General features: G+C 38.5%; 1 protein-coding gene across 1 annotated transcript in view; it reads left to right on the forward strand.

Annotated features, from left to right (window-relative positions):
• The window catches only part of LOC119705444 (transcription initiation factor TFIID subunit 4-like), a 146858-nt gene that overhangs the window by 17779 nt on the left and 105355 nt on the right, over positions 1-23724 (forward strand). The window contains exons 5-9 of the mRNA XM_038147873.1: positions 199-321; positions 2517-2606; positions 4351-4608; positions 13937-14042; positions 18091-18205. Of these exons, the coding sequence (XP_038003801.1) occupies positions 199-321; positions 2517-2606; positions 4351-4608; positions 13937-14042; positions 18091-18205 (692 nt within the window). The remainder of the gene's footprint in view (positions 1-198; positions 322-2516; positions 2607-4350; positions 4609-13936; positions 14043-18090; positions 18206-23724) is intronic.

The raw sequence follows: 23724 nt of genomic DNA on the forward strand, positions 1-23724 counted from the left end.
TTTGTGAGCTATGATGTTCAGTTACCTAAAGAAGATAAGAAAATCTCAGGTAACAAGCAGTAATAGCAAAACATATTTCATATATGGCCTGAATTAGAAAAAAATCATAATTTTCCTTATTTGTAGTGGTCAGAGCATGCATTGATTGTGATGAAAAAATAGCATGAAACTAATAGTTGTTTTCTTTGGTTTTTTCAGGAAATGCAAGAGAATGTGAAAAAATGTAAAAACTTTTTAGCTACTCTTATAAAACTTGCTTCTCATAATTCACCATCTCCTGAAACGTCCCGCAATGTGAAAGCTCTGGTTCAAGATTTGTTGGTAAATATTTAGTTACCATTGATTTTGTCAGTTCTCTATTAAACTTCTTATTTATGGATGCTGAAAACTATTGCTTTGATATTAACAATTCTTTTGGCTGTAATGAAAGGGGTTTGGCTTCATCAAAATGCAGTATTCTGTTATGTTATATATATTTAAAAATCTGTTAAAGGCAGACTTTCTCTTGGTTTTTGAAAGGGGAAATGAAGGAAAGTATTTAGTAGGCAGTTATCAAAGCCAGTCTTGTTTTGATGAGTAATACTTTGGTTTTTTCCTTAGTAAAATATGGGATTTTTCCTTGAGGATTTGTTAAGTTTTTTTTTCCTCCAAACCCTGTTATTCTCTGAAACAAGAAGTTCTTAATTTATGAAGCACAGAACGACTGTGGAAGCCCAGGGCACTGGGAATATTTCTCTGTCTGCTCTGGGGTGCCCTGACCCCCAGGGGAGCACTGATTTTGACCCTCACTCATGGAGAAAGTTTCCCAGACTTCAAGATAGACTGGAATCCACAAAAGTGTGAAATAGATTATAGAGAGTAGTGTAGGTGTCTCACTTGGGGAGAAATTTAGGTTTTGGGATTTTTAGTATGTTGTGGGTGGAAGCAAGCTGGAGGGCACAGGGTGTCATCCTGGGTTTCTTCTTCATGCTGCTTCTTCCTCCTTCTCCATGGGTCTGGGTGGCATTTTGTAATCGGGCAGAAAAGTCCCCATTGTGGGCTCTGTGGGATCAGTTATTGGGCTAAAAGGGAAAATAATCTGGGTGTCAGTTCTTAATTGGACAGTTTAGTCTTAAAAGAGATTGTTGGCCATTTTGTGCCTTCTAATGAGAAGCTGCCAAACTCACAACAGTGACTCTTTTACTGATAAGAAATAATAAACACTTGAGTCTGAACACTAATTACTGTCTCAAGTGCCTTCAATCCAGACCCAGAGAAACCCACAGCTGGAACCACCACAAATGGCTGTAGATACAGTCCCTTCACAACATGGGTTAGAGTTTCTAGGACTGAAGGAAAAGTATTCTTCTGAGCTGCTGATTTTCAGCTGTTCAGGTGCCCCTGCAGGGAGCCTTAGTGGCGCGGGGGTTTCCAGAGGCAGAGCTGTGTTAGAGTGCTCTGGCCAGAAACGGCTGCAGTCTCCAGTGCAGCAGAGGCTGCAGGGAATTGTGTAAATGAGCTGCAGACTGAGCTGGGAAGAGTCAAGCTTCTTAAAAGAAATGTAATGTAGTCGATGAAAAGCTTGGATTTAAACGTAGTTGCTATACATTTCTTTGAATTCATTGCCAGAGAAATCTGTATATTTTAGACCAGCCTAAGGCCATTTTCAAGTGTGAGCTGTTTAACAATCATATTCAATGATTCCAGTGAAAACTTGTTTTAACTTTTACCCACCTGAAAAGACTAAATAAGTAAAGGTAACTACTTAACAGTATTTTAAACAAAGTACCTACACACATCTATAGTAAATATATTTATTGAAACTTCTTCGGTTTGGTTTTTCTCTTGTTCTGTATCAGTCAGGAAGGCTAATTAATTTTTTTATTACAACCTGAACTTGTAACTAATGATACTTTAGAAGTCTCATAAAATGCACCCAAGTTAGAATTCTCTTGAATTGCTACAAAATAAATGACTGATTATGTATTTGATATAAGTGTGTATTTTGTGAGTATACATACAGATTCATAGAGGAGAAGATGTTATATCTACTTATAAGCATGCTTTTTATGTGTGGCCATGCTTTACATATACATTTTTATACATATGGATTCTACAAGTTTAATTGTACCATCAGGATTGGTTTTGGAATTATTACAAAGGCTGACAAATTTCATGTTTTTAAGGTTATGCCAACAACCTGTTGTTGTTTTCTTTTAATTTTAAAAAAAGAAATCACAATGTAAATGTTAGCAAGAGAGTGGAGTCCCAAAAGAGACTTGTGTGTTTCTGGGGCCTTGTTTTGTCTGAAGCTATGCTTCCCCGAGGGAATTCTCTGCATTTTGAGTGGCATGTTACATGTTTGAATTAGTGCTTGGGAGAAGGACCTTAGAGGGGAGTTAAGGGACTTCAGCTCTGAAATTTTTTGATGTGGCAGTCTATTGAGCTAGACAGATATGTGTGTATAGTAGCTGGGAAAGAGGCAACCAAACAACTGAACTGAGATGTTGATGCTTTTTTTTTTCTTCCCCCTGAAGGATGCAAAGATTGATCCAGAGGAATTTACAGGCCGCCTTCAAACAGAACTCAAATCATCTCCTCAGCCATATCTTGTACCTTTCCTTAAGGTAATGTGAATATTGTTTGGATAAATTTATTTCAGAGCAAAATTTCATTACATTAAGTCTTAAAATATCCTTTTTAACTAGTGTTATCTTCACTGGCCCAGGACTACCCTTCCTTCACTTCTGAATGCTGCCCATTTCTGCCCAGCTCTTCCTGGCTGGAAGCGCTGTGCAGGCTGCACCTGTGTCAGGCCAGGCAGGTGCTGCTCTCAGCTGGAGGGGCCCTGAGCTGCTCCAACAGCCTGGGACAGTGCTGAGAAATAGGCAATTCCCACAGGACGGGACACCTCCTGTGTTTGGGACCTTGGCTGAGTTTTACAGAAATAGATTTGTCATCCAGGAGTTCCCAGCTCAAGTGGCCCCGATCTAGACCGTTGTAGTCATTAGATTAAAAAATAAAAAGCAGTTACTCCCTAGTTTGGAAACCATCCCTTGGCTATTCTGCAGTGATCCTTTACTTTTAGAATAAATACACTTTTCTGTGGTAGTAGATAATTTTTTGTGAAGAAGAAAAACATTCACATTTCAAAGAGTCCCAAGTTATTTTTAGAGAATGCTTCAGGTAATTTAATAAGTTGTTTCCATACTGTTTTCCTAATCTATGTTTGGGCCATTGATAACTTTCAATCCCCATGTAACAATGATTTATATTATGAAGAATTGAACCGGATAAAGTGTTGTTCAGATGATTCTGCTTCTAATCTGGAACTAATCAACAGCAGAATTTCTGATATGATAGCAAATGGACTTAATGCGGGGTCCTAAGTTAGTGTATGTGGGGGTAAATTTAACTGTTAATTGGTTCTGTAAATTAGCTACAGTAACTTCCATATACAGAATTATATCCAAACCTAAAAAGCATGTGTAAGTCCCAACAAAACTACAAATATGATTTTAAAAGTATTTTTGGTCTCATTCAAAACTTCTATGTTTAGGGCAGATTTTCTCTCTCTTCTTTCCCTGCAACTTTGCTCCAGAACTTCTGCCCCTGTTTTGTCAAGTTATCATTAACACTTGTTTGTGGCTTTTACTTCTAGCATCATGATAAGTTTTGATTTATTTCCTCTCTTTGAAGTCCTTTCTGGGCAAGAGGCATTAAGTTTTTAAATCAATGTTAGAAGTTTAGAAGGAGCTGTAGCTTGGGTTAAACACTGTTGCGTTCTGCAGCTGCCTGAGGGAGCACTTCAAAGGAACACTTCTGCCACTTAAGAAGTAGAAAGTTTGTTCATGAAGGTACAGTACAGCATTTAGAAGTATGTTTTCCTTGAAATGGTATGAACATGGGGCTTACAGTAGTACACTTCTCTAATCCACTCACATTACTTCAGAAATAATACAATAAACAGCTGCTGCTGTAGGGCACCAAGAGGGAAATCATTTGGTTGTAGGTACTGGAGGTGTGTTAGGAGGAGTAAATTGGTGCAGCTTGCTGGGAATAGGGTTGTTCCATGGTTCTGCCTTTTCTTCTTCCATTTCTTGCCTTTCCAAAGACCTAAGCTACAAGTTCTAGATAGTCTTGAGAAGAAGTGTGATTTTTCTGCTACAGTGGAATTAAGGGCACATGAAAATCTACAGGTTTGCTAAATCCAAACTGAAAGCTTATTAAAAACTGAACTTTCTCTTGCAATAAATGTTCAATCGTAGTTCTGTTTGATGAACAGGCAGTTTATTATGTTTACAGCAAATTTCAAAATGCTTTTTGTCAATCTGCTAAGTTTGATGTTTCATAAACTTTCTTCTGTTTTAGAAAAGTCTACCTGCACTGAGACAATCTTTACTGAATAGTCAGCATTTGGTTTTGCAAGGACAGCCGTCTCAGCAGTCACTCCAACAGACCAAGCTCTCTCAAGTCATACCTCAGTCTGCCTCGGGAAGCATCTCCTCTGTTGTCACGACGCAGACAATAGGAATAAGGCAACCAAACAACATTTGCACAGTCTCTGTATCAAATACAGTGCAGCCTCCTCAGGTTAAGGTGGTACAGTCAAATCAGAGTTCTCAACTGGTAGGTACTGTAGTGTAAAAGAGGATTTCCTAATGAACTCTATAGCAGTTTTCAGTGTCACTTTCATTGCAGCTTGTTTGGGAAAATTCTTTTTTGTTTGTGTCATATTCTGTGACATGTGGTAGTACCTCATTTTCTGTCATTTCACATGTATGCTCAACCATGACTTCAGATAAGATTATTAACAGAAATGTAAGGAACTGCACTCTTGGTCTTTTTGTCTGCAAGAGAGTGGCTGTTGTATGAGCACGGTGGAATTTGAGGGAATTACAAATGTGGCACAGAAAGCTTTCCAAGATTCCCAGGCAAGAGTATAATGTTGAGTATGTCATTAGGTACACTGCTTTAAAATGAAAATGAACTCTCTCATTTTAAACTCTTCTGCACATAGTTATAAAATCTTGTAGAAGAATAGCTGTGCTGTACCAGGTGTTCTGTTCAGCAATAATGCCATTCTCTGTTACACACTGAACTGTATCTTTGTTGTGCATAGTGGAGTATTAAGTGCCTAGATTCATTAATTTCAAAGGCACTATCAGTAAGGCAGCTGCACAGCCAGGTAGTCATTGAGAGTGTGGTGACTTTATCCTGCTGTTACAGAGGATCTTGTGTGTGTGTTTGCACTTGTAATTAGAAGGTGTTAAGGATTTTTACAAGGCCTCGAGTTTATACAGGCATTACTATCCTTTGTGAGAGTTTCCTTGTCTGTGGTTTCTGTGTATGTGTGAGTAGGTCTCAAAATCATGTAGAGAGGTTCCAGAACACGTATCAAGTTGGTAAAAATTTATATTATCGAGGTGGAGAAATGCAAATGTGATTATGTAAACCTTGAGTTTACAGGCTCTATAAAGTATATGAATAATTAGTAATGTGTGTGGAGAGAGAATATCTCTTTTGCTTTAATTTAAAAGTAGCAGTGCACAGTCTGAAAATATCTGTGCTGTGTCTTGAACCTTACAAACACTTTCTAGTGATTAAATTATTAACGTTAAAATAAAATTAATATAATTTAATAATCCTTTAGTAAGCATAGTCTTAATGTGTAAGAACATCTTGAGTGGTAAGATTTGTGACTCTGGCACTTGTAATACACACAAGACAGTTGGGTGTTTTTCACCTTAACTTGGTTGCTTCAGTGCAGGTCCAGCCACTTACATTCTTTCTTTTTCTGAGATGGCTTCTCCCCACCCTGTCTGGATTGTTGTATTAATTAGTGTTCCTCACACTTTTTGTGACATCTCTTTGATTTGCCCATGTTTCATGACTGAATGGACAACAGCTTTGGCTCTTCCAGGCAGAAGAGTAGAAGCTGGTGATAATTACAGATGGAAAAATTACTCCCTGTCCCAAGTTGAGCAAATTTCTGCCTGCAGCTGATAGATTGCTTAGAGGTTGAAGTGTCCATGGCCAGTAAGTCTGGCCTTATCTCATGCCACAATCTAAGGCTAGCCTACTGCCATGGAACATGGCTTTTTCCATTGTTGTGCAGCCCACCTTAAGTGCTCCTCTGTCCACTGGGCAGGTTTCATCCCACCTTTTGAGAAACACTGATGTAGGACAAAAATGGATAAGACCACAGAAATTCTATGATTATAGTCATGGTGGAGTCACTCCTATGATTATAGGAGTGGTGGAGTATTTTCTGGTTGGGATGAAGCCAAATTTCTGGGAGAGGCACGTTCTGCCTGTCTCGTGTCAGTGGATATTCTAGGCAAGCAGTTGTGATGTTTTGAGTAGAGATTAACAATGTGAAGAGCTTTTCTGACATGCCTGGGTAATAGGAGGAGCTGGAAGCTGCTCAAGCATTGTGGGGATTGATCTGATGGGCAAGAGAAGTTGGTTTTCTGTCTGTAAGGAAGTCACAGGTCTAGGGCTGAATTGTCATTTACTGGGTACTTGAAATGACCATTACATTTTCTAAAGGTCACAAACTGCACAAAGCAAAGCTGTGGTTAATACTATTTCTTTTCTGGAAAAGATATAACATATAAAAATATATATAATAGGGGGAAGACTTTAGGAATCATAATCTATTTGCTTCTGTGTGAAACTGTCTTTTCACATTTCCTTTAAATTTATCAGTCTTTAGTTAATAGAATCAACAGTACTTAACCAGGCACTTAATGACCCTCAGAGTAGTTCTGTAGAGACAAAAGCAGCATCAGACATCAAGAGTTACTGCATCAAAAAATCTTAGCCCAGCAACCATCAACTCAGGTGCCAAGCAGACAACGCAGCAGCAGCAGCTCCGTATCAGTCCAGTAATTGCTGATAAGTATTGATTTGTTCGCAGTGACAGTGCTCCCACCGTCCCCGCTCTCAGAGCTCCCTGAAATCAGAGCACAGGGCTGCTGGCCATCTTGCCTTGGACTTGTCCGGGAGAGGAAGATTGCAGCTGGCTTGCCTGGGGGCAGCCAGCCCTGATGGAAGAACTGGCTGAGCTCCAGGTTTTCCAAGCCTGAAGCTCATTGGAGAGGGTTCCAGCTGGCTTTGCAAACTGCCCAGCTGCAGAAGGGCAAGCTTGTTTTTGACTATGGTTCTTTTCATACCAGCCAGTTTACAGTAGTGCAGTTTCCCTTAAAACATGAAGGGGCTGTTCCTTCCTTTGTCTTTTCTGTTTCTCAAAGGTGTCAGCTGTGGTGATGCCTTCTCCAGTTGCATTGAGGTATCTTGCAGTGTGAAAATCCTGTGTACACTGTCAGCATGCAGCAGAGCTTGCACAAAGGCTTTGAAATGTACAGTGCTAGCAGAGATGAAACAGGAGACTTTTAATCTGTTTCGTAGAGTACTGGAATCATGTTCCAAACCATGAAAAACAATGCTTTATAAAGCTAGATAGTGCTACTTCTACATAAAGAAAAGGGGAATATATCTCAATATTTTATATCTCAATATATCTCAATATTTTATTGATGAGACACTTATGAGATAAGCCAGCAATATTTTTTTTTAAATTGTTCTAAGTGCAATGTTCAAAGTTAGTCTAAATTGCCATTCTTAGAGTCCATGTGCTCTGTGTTGCCTTGTGTATGCAGACATTGCCTGGCTTGCTGTGAGTGTTGCAGCAGGTAAAATTTGTGTGAATGAGAGAAGTTCTTTATTCCACATGTTGAGGTTATAAGTAGATTGATGGGTAGTGGAGATTGATTAGCACTTTATATATAGTGTTGGCACTGGCTGCATCATAAGTACACCTGGAAGTTAAAGCCAAGTATTAAACTTGAGTGATAAAAAAAAGTAGGAAAATCAGTGATCCATCTTAATTAAAAGAAATTTAATTACATACAAAGCTGTATAAATATTCATGTAGGTCTAGGATTAGGAGGGATGTATGGAAATACATCTGCACCATTTCTGCTGCACTATTGTGCAGCACAGTGTCCAGAGGGTAGGCTCTGCCATATTCTGAGTTACCTTAGAGCAGGGTTTGCTCAAACATTTACTGACACTTTCCCACTGTCACAGTGGTTGGAGTCTCTCAGAGTTGAGATAGAGTAATGGAATTTGGAAACAAGATACAGCAGCAGCAGAGGAAGAATTATGTTATATGGGGATGTTCTGCTTGGCTTTTTAATTCTCCACTGAAGCTTTTCTGGCATCACTTTTCTGTTCATGAATGAGTGTAATTTGTACACATTTTAGTGAAATTTTAGGAAATTGTTTTCTTTTTGTCTGGTCTGCAAGGCAGCTTAGAAATGGAAGAGTAATAGATGGCTGTTCGGATAAAAGGAGTATTTTCTATTAATTGACTAATGAAGATCTAGCCGCTGATGTGGAATTTGGTGTGCAGTAAAATATAAATAAAAATGGCTGTTGAGCAGTAGATATCTGGGATCAATTAACAGGAACAAAGCTTGTACTTGGCAAATTGTATGCCTATTTGAAACACAGCCTCGTGGTTTTCTGAGTTGTTGTCATGGACCTTATTTTCAAAATTTTGTGGGCTGTACATTAATATAAGGAGAATATTGTCCCTGATTGCTGTTTGGAAACCAATAACAAAAGGTCAGGCTTGAAAGCAAAGATTAAAAGAAAAGCTTAAGAGAATTGAACACACTTCTTCAAACTGAAGAAGTTATCTTATTGTAAGTTACTGATTGTAAGGGAGAGTAAAAGGGAAAATTCCTGATTTGGAACAGACCAAGATGGTAAACATATGAATAACAGGATGTAATTAAATGAAGTAGGATTTAGGTAGGATATAAGGTAAAATATCCGTAAAGTAGCAGAGAATATTAGATGGTAGATCAGGCTCCTGAAGACAGTGATGAAAAAGCCATAATTGAACACACTCAAAAGTAGACCATTTGACCGTTGTAGGAAGAATTGTGTGATAAATTGAGGAGCAGGTGGGACAAGTGATGTCATGGCTTCTGTTTTATTGTTCTTCATTTCTTTGTTGAAAGCTTGTACTCAATGGAATAGTGTTGTTGTCATATTAACATAGTATTTTTTTTTATTTGGGAGGAAAAATAATTGCTTATGTAGATTTTGAGGCACCATTGCAAAACTAGCTGCTACTGCAGCATGATAAGCAATGGTAAATATGAATTCTAGGCCCATAAAAGCATGAACATTGTAAGTTAATGCTGCCAGATTACATGATAGCTGACGTTTGATATGACATTTATCTTCAGGAGTGAGTAGACTGATAAATCACAAGTGGCATAGCCACAAGTGAGTTAGCAAGTGTTTACTCATGAGTGAAGATAAATGTCATATCAGACCACAGCCATTCTGAGTTTTATGTGTTTACGCATGTCTTGTTTCTTCCTTCCACATTATTTTTTTTAACTTAATTGAGAGAAAAAAAAAAGCTTGGTAAAGGATATATTTTTAAATTTTTTTTTGTTTGTTTTTCATTCTTTGCAGAAGCTCTTGTTTACTCTGTCTTTATTGCAGTACTTGATAGGTTTAAGCTTTTGGTTCAGATGCTTTTGTTGCAAAGGGTGATTCCTGTGAATTGAGCCAGGCTGGTTTTGCAGCCCTTGTCAAGTAAAGGTTGGAACCTTGTGCATCTGCACTGGTCCAGGAGATTTGCAAAATCCTTGTCCTCAGAAACTTTAGCATTGAATTCTAATCTTATTGTCCTAAAGGAATTTTCCTTTCAATGGTTTGTAGGTAGTGACTCTCATTTAATTTTGTCTCTCTTATGCAGGCATGAGAAAGACTGATAACTTCTGTTCTCCTTCTGCTTCTGTACATTTGAGGTGCTTTGGCTGGATTCTTTCTCAGTCTGTATTTGTTGGTTTTGCTGTTGATTGTTGGCCTGTGTTCATGTCTAGACTTTGTTCTCTGTCCTGCAATAACTTACACAGTAGAAGATGTCATGGGATGATCATCACCTTTTGGCTTGAGATTAGGACCAGAGAGAATCATTACTTTATTCTCATAGAGTTACCAAATCTACGCTTTTTGAAGAAAACCCTTAGGAAAATAAAAAAGAATATTTCAGCTGTCACCTCTTTGCCATTCTGGTTATCAGTAGTGTGATTGTTGTATATCCTTTTTTGTCTTCATGAGCCTGCTACCTTATGGAAACACCTTTGTATAGACATCCCTTTTTCCACCTGTGGAAATACAGTCAGCTTTAGCAAAGGGCAGAGTAGTATCTGCAGTGTTCAGGAGGTGAGAGGAGGAACTGGTCTGGCAGAGCAGACAAATGGTGAATCAAGGGGAGTGTGATGAGTGGAGAGAGATGACAAGGAGAGAAGAGCAAAGATGAAATAAAAAGAGAGGGAGAATACTTTTTATTGTGAGAAATGTACATCTTACATTGCAGAAAAATGTTATTTGTAGAAGAAAAATGTAGGTAACTGTTCAGACACTGCACTTGGAGAAGCAATGCTGTGGCTTTGCTGCTTTAGTGTGTTCCTTGAAGAGCTCCAAAGTGCAGCAGCCCAGGACATGATTCTTCAACTCTGACAGATAAATTGAAGAGAATAACTAGTACGTGAGAGTACTTGCTGTCTCAGCACTGTCTTGATCATAATTTTACCATTTTCCTAACTCCATCAAATCTAGGCAATGACTGAATCACATTCTGTCTTTTCTATTTTCTGTGCCTTTGTTGTTCTGTTGTTGTGCTTGCTGTCTTCAGAGGTGTACATAATTAAAATGCTTCCCTTTTTAGGGGGGGTGGAATGATGAACGGTTTCTGTATGCTCTGAAGACTTTTGTATTCTGTCTCTTTACCTTTTGTACTCAGCACTTTAATAAAATCAGTGATGATGTGATTATGGACACAGTGCTGAAAGGTTTGAAAGGACTCCTGGAGGTGTCTTGTGCAGCCTCCTGCTTACACATTGGGATGTCTCCCATGTGACCAGTCATGTTTTGAGTGTCTTCAAGAAGAAATTGCACAGCCTCTTGGGGCAGCCTGTTCCAGAGCTTGCCCACCCTCATGGTAATTTTCTTTTCTTTTATTATGCTGCAATCCCCTGTATTCCAGCTTATGTCTTTAGTGCTACATCCTTCTGCTCTGCACGTCTGGGGGAGTCTGACTCTGTCCTCTCCTCATCTTTCCAAAGGTGGTTGCAGCAGCACTGAGTTCTGCCCTTTTCTGAAGGCAGGAGTAATGTCCCTGCTAACCTTGGTGTCCTAAAACTCCTGTATCTGCTCTCTCAGTCTGGGTCAGTGCTTGTCAACTGATCAGTGGCATTCAGCTTTGATTCAGAAATTGGAGAGATAACCTGACATGGGGTACACTTGTTGTGCATGATTTTAGTCTGTGAGGAGTATGAAATAATTTAAGTTAATCATCTCCCAGACCAGCTTGCTAGTACACTTTTCATTATCCACAACTTTGAGGTCAAGCTAAGGACTCAGTAGTAATGTTTATGATGTTGGGAAGACAGGCAAGAAGATTAGAACAGTTTGAATTATCTTAGTTGATGAAGTGTGGCTAAGATAGTTACAAATTTTAATGCAGGATCCTCTAATTCATTGGCTTTTACTATGTCCCTAGTTTGCCTGCAAAGAAGTTACATGCTCTGTTTCAGAAACAAATTGCTGATGTTAACTCCTTAATGGCCTCCAGATCTGGAGATTGCACGTGTCTTAAAACTCCAGTATAGAAACTGGGATTTAGTGTCAGATGCATCTCTGAGCTCTGGTGCAGTTGTTCTTTTGAGAGAGTATTTGTCTGTTGCTGATTGGTTTCTTTATGGAGTTTAAGATGATGATTTTGGTCTCTGCCCCTTGGAAAAGTTTGTTTCTCAATAATTTTCTAGACTTTCAGTGTTTGTCCATACATTGAAGTCCTAGTACAGTACTTGCCAAAAGACAGTTTCTGGAACGTGTTGGATAGTAAAGAATACATTGCCATTTATGTCATCTTAAATGGTTAAATATTGTCCTGTCTTTAATGGTGTTAGTGTCATTTTTTAGGGTATTCACATAAAAATATTTATTGAGGGAAAAAGAACTTGGTTCTGAACTGTAGAAGTTGCTTCACAGAGAGAAAAAAAAAAAAGCAATTGTAGAAGATTACTGTAATGCCAGATAGTAATTCTGTCCAGAGGTCCCACACATCTCCTTTATGGCCTGGCTTCTGGTCCATTGAGGTACAACAGCTTTTCTTCACTATCCTCTGCAAACTGATCCAATAAATTATTGTAAAAGTGGCATCATTCTCCTTTTTCATACCAGTGCATGTTTTCTTAACATGTACTATTCTGTCTTTTTACCAAAACCACACTTATTCATGTTTCCTGTGCATCAAAAGGTGGTTAAATTCAACTTTTTTCTGTTACTTTCACTGATCAACTCTGTTTCTTTCCTGCTTTTTAACCATGATAGCTGCTTTATTCTTTCCCCTCTGAATGTGACTGTTCACTCTGTCTTGACCAAGTAAACTGATATCTGTTTGCTCCATTTCTGTGCTTAGTACGAATGCTCCATTTTCCTCAGTGTCCATAGTTGAAGCTGGATCCTTAATCTTTTTTCCCTTTTCTCTTTCTGCCGGCTGGTTATTGCTAATACTTCTACATCCACAGGTTTATTATAACTTTCTGACTCTCTGTGTTTTAGGATGTACAAAATGCCGTTTTGTAACATCAGAATGGCCCGGTTTGTTTTTTCTCCAGAATACATCAGAGATCCCTCGTTACTCCTGTCTTGTTTGTAGTTTTCACCTGTCTCCCTTGCAGTTTTGGAGCCCTGGTCCCTGCTAATGGAATTAGCAGGAAATTCCACGTTGCTCATCCTGCTGTCACGTCCCATTTGCAGATGCTGTTTGTCCTTTGCTTTCTCCCTAGGTTGCTTTGCAGCCAGAGCTTTGGCCATTTGCTGTGCAGCTAAGTGCAATGGTTTTAGAAATGTTTAGAAAAGTTGTGGGAGTGGTGCTGTGTGGAGGGGCAGCGTGGTGCTGCCCTCCAGGAGGGAACGCTGCATCCCAGGCTGGGAGGCTCAGGAGAGCACCTCAGTTTGACTGTGAGCAGCACGTGGTGGCTGAAGTTGCTGTGCCTGTGTTGTGGTTGGAATCTTCCTCAAATAGCTATCTGCCAGTCGTTTATTTTCAGAGTTTGTTGATGGGGTTTTTTACAGCTCTGCGGCATCCACACATCTTTCTGAATCCTCTGTTCATTTCATCTGTGCCTACCTTGTCCCTGATCATATGAATGTTGATTTTTGGTTTTTTTTGTTGAACATTTTGCTGTTTATTAAACATGACCCTTGCATGTGTTTTCTTTTTGATTTGATTCGTTTATGGGTCAAATTTTAAGTTTCTAACCCAGGTTTAGTTTTAAGGAAGAACTTGAGAACCTGAATTAGTAGTAAGTGAAACCTTGAGAATATCAAATTAGCATTTAAAAGATTTGTAGTATATGATCACCACAAAACTTGGTTTGCTTTCTTGTGTATATCTGACTTTGGAACCCATAATATTTTAGAATTTATTTTTAGTATGTTTTCTTTAAAAAGCATAGATATTTAGTGCAAGGCCTAATGTTTGTAGGTGGATACCACTACAATTATTGCAGCATTTTCTTCTACAAAACTGCTTTTCTTCCTAGTAAAATGTCTAAAGACAAGAGTCTGAATTTTAATATTAACCTTATGAGTTTGAAATATATTTTTAGTGAAAGTTGTGAGGTGTGACATCTGTGTCGTATATTATTGAGTTTTTTTTAAAGCATAATGGCAAAATAGGTATATACACACACACACAACCACATGCATTACATGAATATGACTTTTGTCACCAGCTGGCTGTGCTTGTAGAGATCCACGTGCTTATCTTGGTAATTACAGGTATTAGTGTATTTACGTTGTGTGTGTTTGTGTATAAAGAGTATAATATAAGTATACTTTTCTTTAATAATAGCAGATTATCCAGTCAACATCTGCTCAAACTGTGAAACGAACCCCTGCTTGCCAGACTACCCAGATTAGGATGCCAGTGGTAATAACTCAGACCATTAGACCACAAGGTATGGGTTTAAATGTTTTAGTGAGATTGTTACCTTTGTATGAATTTTGTTGTAATTACAAACGAGTAGCATGGAAAAACGTACAGTGTTGACATTGGCAACATTGTTGACATTTATTTTTTCCTCATGCTGACTGAAGAGTGCATGTTTTGGTATGCAGTTTCAAGGTGTTTCAGACCAACAGAGTGAAATGTTTTGGAACAACCCTAGGACTAAACTCTCATATGTTTAGCTCCTCACTTAGCAATTTTTCATGGAAAGTTCTAAACCAAGTCAGGAACTTGGCTCTCACTGTCCTAAACTGTAACTCTTGGCCAAGAAATAAATTCTTCATTTTCCTGAAGCCTAGTAGATGCTTCAATTTAATCATCCTACTTCTAATTCATACTCCTGAAGCAGAAATGGTAGTCCCCATCTCTGCAGCTCAGAGGTCAAGGTGGAAGCCCTAGAGAAACTTCTCAAGCCTCAGGTTGGTTTTCTTTGATTCCTGTCAGTATGTTTACTTTTTGGTGAGGTCAGAGACTGGCTACAGCAACCTGACATACCATGATTAGCCATGGCATGTGGTTTGTGCACACCTTCCTCATCTGTGTGTGCACAGGTGGGTTCATGTCTGGCTGATATTTCCCACTTTCTGAGAGGATTCCTGATGCCTCCTTGCTTCCTAATAAATACCCATTTGTTTCTTTCTGCCACTGAATCTCTTAGGCTTGGGTTTTATTTTTCCTGAATATGTGTGAGAGTATCTTACTGGACGTGGGCATTTACAGATTGAGGGTTTGTAATGGAATACAGAGCTTGTCATCTTCAGGTACTGAATCAGGACTCAAACTAGTTCAAATGCACATGAAAGCTATTGCTGCCTACTTGACTTCATTGCTTGGTTGTTTCTATTCTCCTTGGGAAAAAAAGCATCAAAAATGTTTAACAGCAGTTGATGTTTTACTTGCTCTGCTCTCCTAGGGGAATCCAAAGGTTGAATGGACACAAAGACCAAGCCGTCACTGTAACCCTGTAGGCTGTTTTCCAAGTTAGGAAGGAATACAGTTACTCACCATAAAATGTGTTTGTTTGATAGCACTGATACTCATGTCCTGAGTTTATAACATGTCCATGCATCTTATAGCATGAGCTTTCACTTCTGGCTAATGTGTTTGAGAGTGAAGGCAGATTCCATTTCTTTGCTTGTTCAGTCTCCAAGTTGAGAATGTCAACAGTGTACTGAGAATTTGCATGATACTGGCATCTGTCTTTTAAACATTAGGTTCAGAATATGAGTTTACTCTTGACAGCCCTTGATCAGCCAGTGCAGTGCAACTTAACTGGCAGCTTGTCTTATGGTAGATGGTTTTATAAAGGCCAATTTATGCAAGGTCCTACTTTCTGGTGAGCTTATTCAAATTTACAGGTTTGGTTAAGCCCTCCAGTATATGGTTTTAATTACACAGATAAAACAAACAAGAATAGGCATTTAGAAAACATCCCAGTGTGAAACCACTCATCCTGCAGCCCACATCTAGGGAGCAGGCTGCCCGTGTGCTGGCAGCACTGTCAAGAGTGCATCATTGTGATATATTGTTCAAACCTTTTAGTGTAAACACCAGTGTGATGTTTTATACTGACCCAGGTATTCCTGCAGAAGGAGCTAATATACTGGAATAGGACATCATCTAGATAAAAGTTCTGGTAGCATAATTTTGTGGAGTGTGACTTGTTAAGGGTAGTTACCTCTGAACTGAGCTGACTCCACAAAGTGCTGCATTTTCTGCCTTGATAGGAGTGAATCTCCAAGTGTAGTGTATCTTCAGTACATCCATGCAAACAAACTGTAATGCTTCTTAAAACAGTGGTTTAGATAAAACTGCCATGCTTTAAGGACCTTTATATAAATAAAATTACTTCCACACCAGTGGAAGCAACACCATTGTTACTGCATGAAAAATTCACACTCCTTTACCAAAGCACTCTACTAGTATAATAATTAGGTGCATTCATCTTATGGATTGGATGGAGAAATTGAGCCAAATAATAAAATAATTAATTAGAGTATTTGTTGCAGCTATTTAACCAACGCTGAAATACAGCTAGGAATTTATAAGCTTCTAAATTTGGGCTTATTTTTCTAGATCATGCTAATTAAAATTTGAAGCAAGGATGCAGTGGTGAAAGACTCTGTATGTCATTACCAATCCCATGAAATATGTTGGCCCACAGGTGATTTTTAATTTTCAAAATATGTTCTGCCATAATAAAAATGGATGTTTTAGTTATATTTTATGTCTAACCCTTAGTCATGCACAGTTGTAATTTATTTAAACCAGAAAACTCAAATGTCATCCCAAATCTTACATTCACTTTGCCCGATCCATTGAGTAGGATTACATATACTTGGGATGAATGTGAGACTTAATTCTTCCATATCCATATGGACATACATGTTTTGGGTGTGGTTTTTGATCAAAAGTATCATCTGTAGAAAACAAAGCATTGATACTGATTCCAAATAAATATATTAATTCTGGAGGAGTGCTGTTGTTACTTTAAGTTTACCATTGCAATAATTTTCAAGGTTAACACATTTTTAATCTTCTAGATCTTAATTGTATAAAGCAGAAATCTGCTAATTTTTATTATTGTATTATTTCTTTCCTTCCTTCCTTCCAGTTCTCTGAGTAGAAAATCTTTCCATTAGTCCATCCGAAAGATGAACTAATAGATAAATGAATTGCCTGGTCCATGAATTAATGCTGTCTGTGACATCTCATGGACCTTGAATATTCTGATGACAAAATACTTTTATTCCCCAGGCTTGAGCCTGAAGTCCTAAATCTGGTCTTGTATTTGCTAATGTTGAGAGTCCACATTACCGTTTCATTTATACAGATGGAGAACTCAACAAACACTATCAAATTATTTTCTCTTTAAGATCATATGTTGGAGTTGATGAAGAATTCAAATTTAAAAAAATGTAATGCAGGACTCAGTCAAAGCTAGCAGCTTTGTATTAGCCAAGAAATGTTCTTAAAAGGATTTATTAAGATAGTTGTGTTTCAGGTTTTTACTATTCATGAAAGAAAAATTCTGTAACTCTACTGAGGTTCTTACCATGCCATTTATGTGCAACTGAGTCCCTGGGGTGCAGGAACAGCCTTCACATCCTTCTCAAAGTCTCAAAAGTCTGTAATGCTCAATAAAATGGAGTGATACATAAGACAGAGCTGAGGTCTTTTAAATCAAGTAGATTGAGTTATTTTTACATGCCAAAACACAAGTGGGATTAAAGGAAGCCCAAAATGTAACCCAAGTAAATGTGTTTAGGCAGTCAGGGAGGGCCAACTCCAAAAGATTTGTGTCAGAGAGTAATTTAGATCTCTTTAATTTACTGAATGTCCACCGCATTTTGGCTCATTTAGAAAGCCCTGTTTTACTTGTACTTCAAGACTTGTAAAGTTTAGATACAGACATGAATTATTTTTGAGGCATTGTTTTCAAGATGAGAAAGCAAAAGGCAACCTTTATGGGGGGTGTGTGTCAAATTTGGCAAGAGTGTTTTTTCTTTTATATGCAATGCAAAACATTTTAAAATACATGCAGTACTTTCAGTTCTGAAATACATGTTTTTCACTGCAATAAAGGACAATTACTACATAAAAAATGTAAAAGGCATAGCTAATACCCTGAGTAACTCTGACTTCAAGTATTTATATTAAGAACATTTTAAATTTTCCTTCTTTATTCTGTGCAGTTTATCCAGAAAAGTGGTTTACTGGCAATGGCAAACACACTTATAGCCATTATAAATATTATAGCTGTTCATGGCCAGTGGTTTTCGCTTTTGGAATCTTCACTGTTCTGTAAATATTGAACAAACTGTAATGTTAATATAAATTTTGTATTTTAAATTGTTCTTCTTCAGCATATAGTCTTTAAAAATAATAACTTCCTTTGTTTGCAATTTACAGACAGTTAAATTTAGTTCCTGGACAGAAGGTTCTTTGATGTAAATTGTCTAAGACAGCTCATAATAACATTGCTTGGTGTTTTTCAGGCACAGTAGGGAAGGCACCAACAATACAAGCCAGTAAAAGTCCCGGGGGCTTTGGTGTTCAGGTCTCTGCAAATCAGAAAAACAAGCTGAATGACCCTGGAGGTGGTTCTTTCAGGTAAAAAAAGCAAAAATAATAATAAAAAAATGCAGTGGGGTGGTTGGGGGGGATCTGAAGTATAAAACAGAATTTAGAATTGGTGTAACACCAGAGGGCAGTCTTTTACAATAATTCTTGTCTTTTTTTCCTGGAACTGGATGGCAATTTTCATACTTAATTCTATTTTTAAAGAAGGAAGGGGATCATTACATATCTTGAGGATTTTTCTCTACCTGCACATTTAACTTTTAACAAAACCATAAATTCTGTGGATTATAATAAAACTTCAGCTGAGTGGAATTATGTGTACAAGGATCTAAAAGAATCTGTGGTTGGTGTTATGCATTGAATTCTGCTGCTCCTGTGGAATGTGTCTTGCTGGGAAGGTGCTGGTTGTGAGGACAGGGTCTCTGTGGAGCAGCCCCTCCTCGGCCAGGGAGGGGATCCTGAGCAGGGGATTGTTGCTCCTGGCCTTAAGGGGAGCACGTGGCTGTGTCTGAGCTCCCTGTGCTTCCTTTGCTCATGGAGGTTGGGTGGTTTGTGGGCCCATGTAGGAATCAGGTGCTGCAAAAAAGGTTCGCCACAGTACCAGTGGTGCCCTGAGCTGCTCTGCCAGTTCTTTATACTCCAAACTTCTATTTATATATATTTGGGATATTTTTACTTTTGGTAGTGAAAAGCAGATCTTATGTTTGCTGCATTTTGCTCTTGCTAACACCATTTTAGCTGTATACATTTTAGTTCTGTTAAAATACTTTCTTTCCTTATTGAATGACAAACTATTCCTAGATTTTAATTTTCATCTTCTGGGATTCTTATATTGCTCTGACGTCATCAAACCACTAATTAATTTTCAGGCTTATGCTTTTGCAGGTGAAGTGAAAGAGAATTTGTAGCTCTTTGAAATATCTCTGCTTTGAGGCATGTCAGTATTGTAACTAATAGTGGTAGTACTTAGTATTAATCTGGAAGCAAAATCATTCAATTTTTTATTTTCCAATGCTTTTGCCTCCCACTGAGTATTTAAATGAATTAAAATGTCTGTTGGGTTCAATTGTACTGTCTTAATAAGTATTTTTTATGTTTGTAAGCAACATGAGCATTTATTCTTCGTTAGTATAGCTTTCAATTTTACATACACCAAAAGGGACAGCATTTTTTTTAGCTGGATGTTGCAAACTGTGCCAGGATTGATTCTTGCATTCACTTAGTTTATACATAGAATATATTAGGTTAGCTGGAATTGTTAATTTTCCCTTGGGGAGAAGCAAATGCTCAAGGCACTGATTGATAAATCAATAAATCTTTAGTGAGTTTGGTAAATAAGCTGTCAAGGGTGTATGTCATTTTTCCTCTAGAGAACAAATTTTAGTCAGAATGAATGTGTTTGTTTCCTTACATTGTTTTCTCCTTCAAAATAGTAAGACACAAAGCTGCATTTAAATAAGTCCATAAAATTGCAAGGATTTATTAAACAGCAGCAAAGATCAAGCTTTTTCTGATATCTTAACAAAGAATTCAGTTGTTTGCATATTTGCATTTCAACCCCTAACCTCTCCTGAGGACAAATAGATGTCTGACTATTAAGCCTAAAGGCACAGAGCTGGAAATCTGTATTAATCCTCTGAATGCTGACTAGTTTTCCTCAACATTCCCAGCGTGTGTGAAGAATGTGTTTTTAGCCAGAAGGCAAAATGGCATCTAAAGCAAAGCAAGAATTTTGAAAAATAGTTGTGTTATGTATAAATTTATTTTGCCCTTAGTGTTTTATTATTGCATATTTGTTTCATTATTTTACATTCTGCTTTCTTTAAAATAACTTATTTGAACTTTCCACTTTTGTGAGTGAAGTGTTGGTCACTGGAAACAGAAATTTGAACTTCATTGTTCTTTGGGGTTTTTTTTCTCTTCTCTATTCTGAACCGTAGGAGATACAAGATGGAATTACATAAAAGATCTAGCAATTAGGAATTTTGCAAATTGCAGCCATGCCTTTAAGGGCAGCATTTATTAATGAACTGTAAGACTGCTCACGTGAGTTCACTCTTACAGTAGCTGTTCTGTGATGCAGAGTTCTCAGCCCAAGAGTTCTGCAACGTGAAGCTGTGCTTGTGAAATTTTAGGTCACTTTTTTGGTATTAAATTTATTATTGCTGTATTTTTCAGAGAGAACTACATACAACCCCAGTTAGTTGACTTTTCAACTCTGTTAATACCTAAGGACAGAAATTTGAGTTTCATTTTTAGTAATGTTTCTGTTTGTTTTGCAAGCAGAGGTCTAGGCTTGGGTTTCTATCATAACAGGCCAGCTTGAGGCTTCTGTGGCTGAGAGAAGCAAAATCCCACTGAAGTCTGCCAGGGACCTGCCTGTGTGTCCACAGCTGCTGCTCACACCTCTGGTCCCCTCAGAGTTCCTCTGAACCAGCTCCTCGTGCTGTGCTGAAAGCAGCAGGCTCTCAATGGGTTCTTACCAAGGTTCAGGTGGTGGCCATTGCAGGGAACCAGTGGAACATTTGTTCCTGATGTTGAGATGGAATCACTTCAGCTGGGAGTTCCAGCTTCCCACGGGGATCAGGGCCTGGTCCCTGTGCGCTCAGTGTTCCTCCAAGGATGGAGGTGGGAGTTTGTCCTCTGTGTTATCCCAGCCCTTCCAAACTGCTCAGCAGGGCTCAGGGGCAGGGCCAGAAGTGAACAGATCCATCCCTTGGTGTGTGGGATGATGCTGTGGTTTGTGTGCTCCTTCCTTTTGACAGAAGCCTTTCCTTTTCTGAAGTGGTATTTCTGAGTTACGTCTGACCTGGAACCTGGCAGTGTCAGGTTTTTACAGCCAGTGTGATGGGGTTTGTTTTCAGAGACAGTTCTGTGAAGTCTCTGAGATCATTTGAAGCTGATCTTATTATCTGTGTTTTATTCTGTTGTCTGACTGCATTTTGAAGTGGACTCTATGTGGAAATAAAAAATTTATTTTCAGACCTATCTTGCATAGCCAAAAAAAATTTCTTGACTAGTATTTTATTTTCATTTTTAAAAATAAAAGTTTAGCAACATAAGCAAAGCAATTTGGCCTTTAAGTGGTAGAACACTAATGTGGGTGTTAAATGGATAGCTTTAAAGTTTTCATCTCAAAATGGTGTGTGAAAAAACCTCGCCCTTGAGGTTTTTATTTTTTCAAATGAATATTTCAGGCTATAAGGGGATTGTGTTTTTTCCATGTATTTCAAAATAAAGACAAATGCTGATTATAAATGTGGTCTGTTCTGTCAGCCCTTTTGCTTCTGAGAGAAGATTCTGCGTAGAGAATGAATTGTGTGGCAAAGCAGAATTAGGAAGATATTTCAAATTATAACATGAACGTCAGAATAAACATTATAATTGATGTGTAAATGGAATCTCTGCCATTATAAAATATAATACAGTAGTGGCTGTTCCAGTAATTTCTGGTCACCATTTATATGCCATGTATTGTTGTTAATCTCTGATTATGTGATGCATGGGGTCTGTGGGATGTAGGGATTTTGTCCTAATGACATGCAATTCCCTGGTAGGAGAGGGGAGTCAGTAGTGTAATGTTGTCTTGATTGCTTTATGCATTCTTCTGGCTTATTTGGGAGCAGCTCACTATGGCAGTTGGGGACAGCAGTGGCTCAAGTCTGAAAGTGCACAAGAAAGAAAAACTGTGCAGTCATGCAGTTAAGGTTTGTTCATAAAGAAGATGCCACCAGGTTTCTATAATGGTTTGTCTTAGTTTAAACAAAGTCTTTGAAACCTTTCACAGATAACTGTGCAAGTGCTTTGAGTTTTCTTGCTTATTTTCAGATAAGATTTTTTTTTGGCAATTGCATGAGTCTTTATAATGAGGGAAAAGGAGAAGAAAGATTCTTACAAGAGGTTGAATATAGGAGGAAGAATTGGACTCTTGATTATTAGAAGATACAGTTTGTGTTTGGAGGGAGTTTGAGAACTCATGCTGTCTTAAAAATACCATGTGTGTTGGAATGTTAGATTCATCCTATGAGACCCAGAATGCAATTCAGTAAAAACCAGAAATATTTACTGAAACAGTAGAATAAGGATGGGCATAATAATACATGCCAAGAAATATGAAATTGTTAAATACTGTGCTCTGATGAAAAAGGAAAGATAGACAGTAATCATCAGTCTAGATGACCACTGGATGGCATCTTTGTTCCACAAAATAACTTCTGAAAACTCACTTATCTGGGCTTAAAAGTTCACTTTTATAGGAAACTGTTCAGCAAGAATAGCAACTCTATATATGAATGTATGTTTTAGTATCCAAACATTTTTTCATTATGAAAAGTAAGGATAATATATGTAAGGAGGAGTATATGGATAGGGTTCTTCCTGTCAGAAAAAAATGTAGTCCCAGTTGTGATTAATACATTTCTTATTTGTCTTCCATGTAATACTGAAAAAAAAAAATTAAGCATGTACTTGGAGATTGTGGCTTGCAAGTGTAAGATGAAAGAAAGTTATTGTCTCCAGGAGTTACAGTAATAGTCTTTGTAAGTGCTATTGCATTGGTTTTGATAATTGCATTGAAAACTAATTTGTGTCCAGAATACATGTCTGGTTTTATTTCAGAAGTATTTATTTACATTGTGGTCACAGATCTGCACACTAAATAAAAACTGGAGTAGCTAAACTGCTAAGCAGAAGGAAGGTAAATGATGGAGGGTATTTTCTTCAGCTGTGAAATAAAAGGAGAGAGAAGTGTAAACTTCTCTGAGAAGTGATGTTCTAGAAGTCAAGACTGCTGTTTTGATTTTTTAATGGATGATTGCTTGAAGGAGATGAAAGTACCTTTGTCCTGGCAACCTGATGTGGAAATACAGGATTGAGACTCTTGATTACTGCTGGCCAGTTGTGCCCAGCTGTGAGAGCTGCTGGCTGAAGGGACAGGACAGCAGTGCTGTATGGGGACAGCCCTGGGAACCCCTGGCCAGCTGTGAGAGCTGCTGGCTGAAGGGACAGGATTGGGAACCCCTGGCCAGCTGTGAGAGCTGCTGGCTGAAGGGACAGGATTGGGAACCCCTGGCCAGCTGTGAGAGCTGCTGGCTGAAGGGACAGGACAGCAGGGCTGTGTGGGGCCAGTCCTGAGAATCTCTGGGGGTTTGTCATCCGCTGGCACCCAGACCCACAGTGGGGTGAGGGCCCATGGGGTGTCACCACTGCACTGGTGGTTTGGTCAGTTTGAGCTTTATTTTGAAGTTCTGGGCTCAAGCCTGTCTTCCAGAAGCTTCTGTTTTACATAGTTCAGACTTTGTGTTCTGGGAACTGCCTTGATAGGAGTTCGGTTTTCCCATGGTTTGAGGCCTGCTGGATTTGGCCTTGTGAGTCCTGGGTGATTCTCATTCCATTTCCAGCATTCAGGTTTCTGTCAGTTTTAGCGGTGGTTTTTCACTTGCAGCATTACAAACGTGTGAGCTGATCATTGAATATCCCAGTCGATGTTGGCTGTGTGGTGTGGGCACAGCCAGTTCCTCAGTGGGGCCCAGGGTCCCTCGGTGAGCATC

The sequence above is a fragment of the Motacilla alba genome, chromosome 11 (genome assembly GCF_015832195.1).
Source record: "Motacilla alba alba isolate MOTALB_02 chromosome 11, Motacilla_alba_V1.0_pri, whole genome shotgun sequence".
Taxonomy (NCBI): domain Eukaryota; kingdom Metazoa; phylum Chordata; class Aves; order Passeriformes; family Motacillidae; genus Motacilla; species Motacilla alba.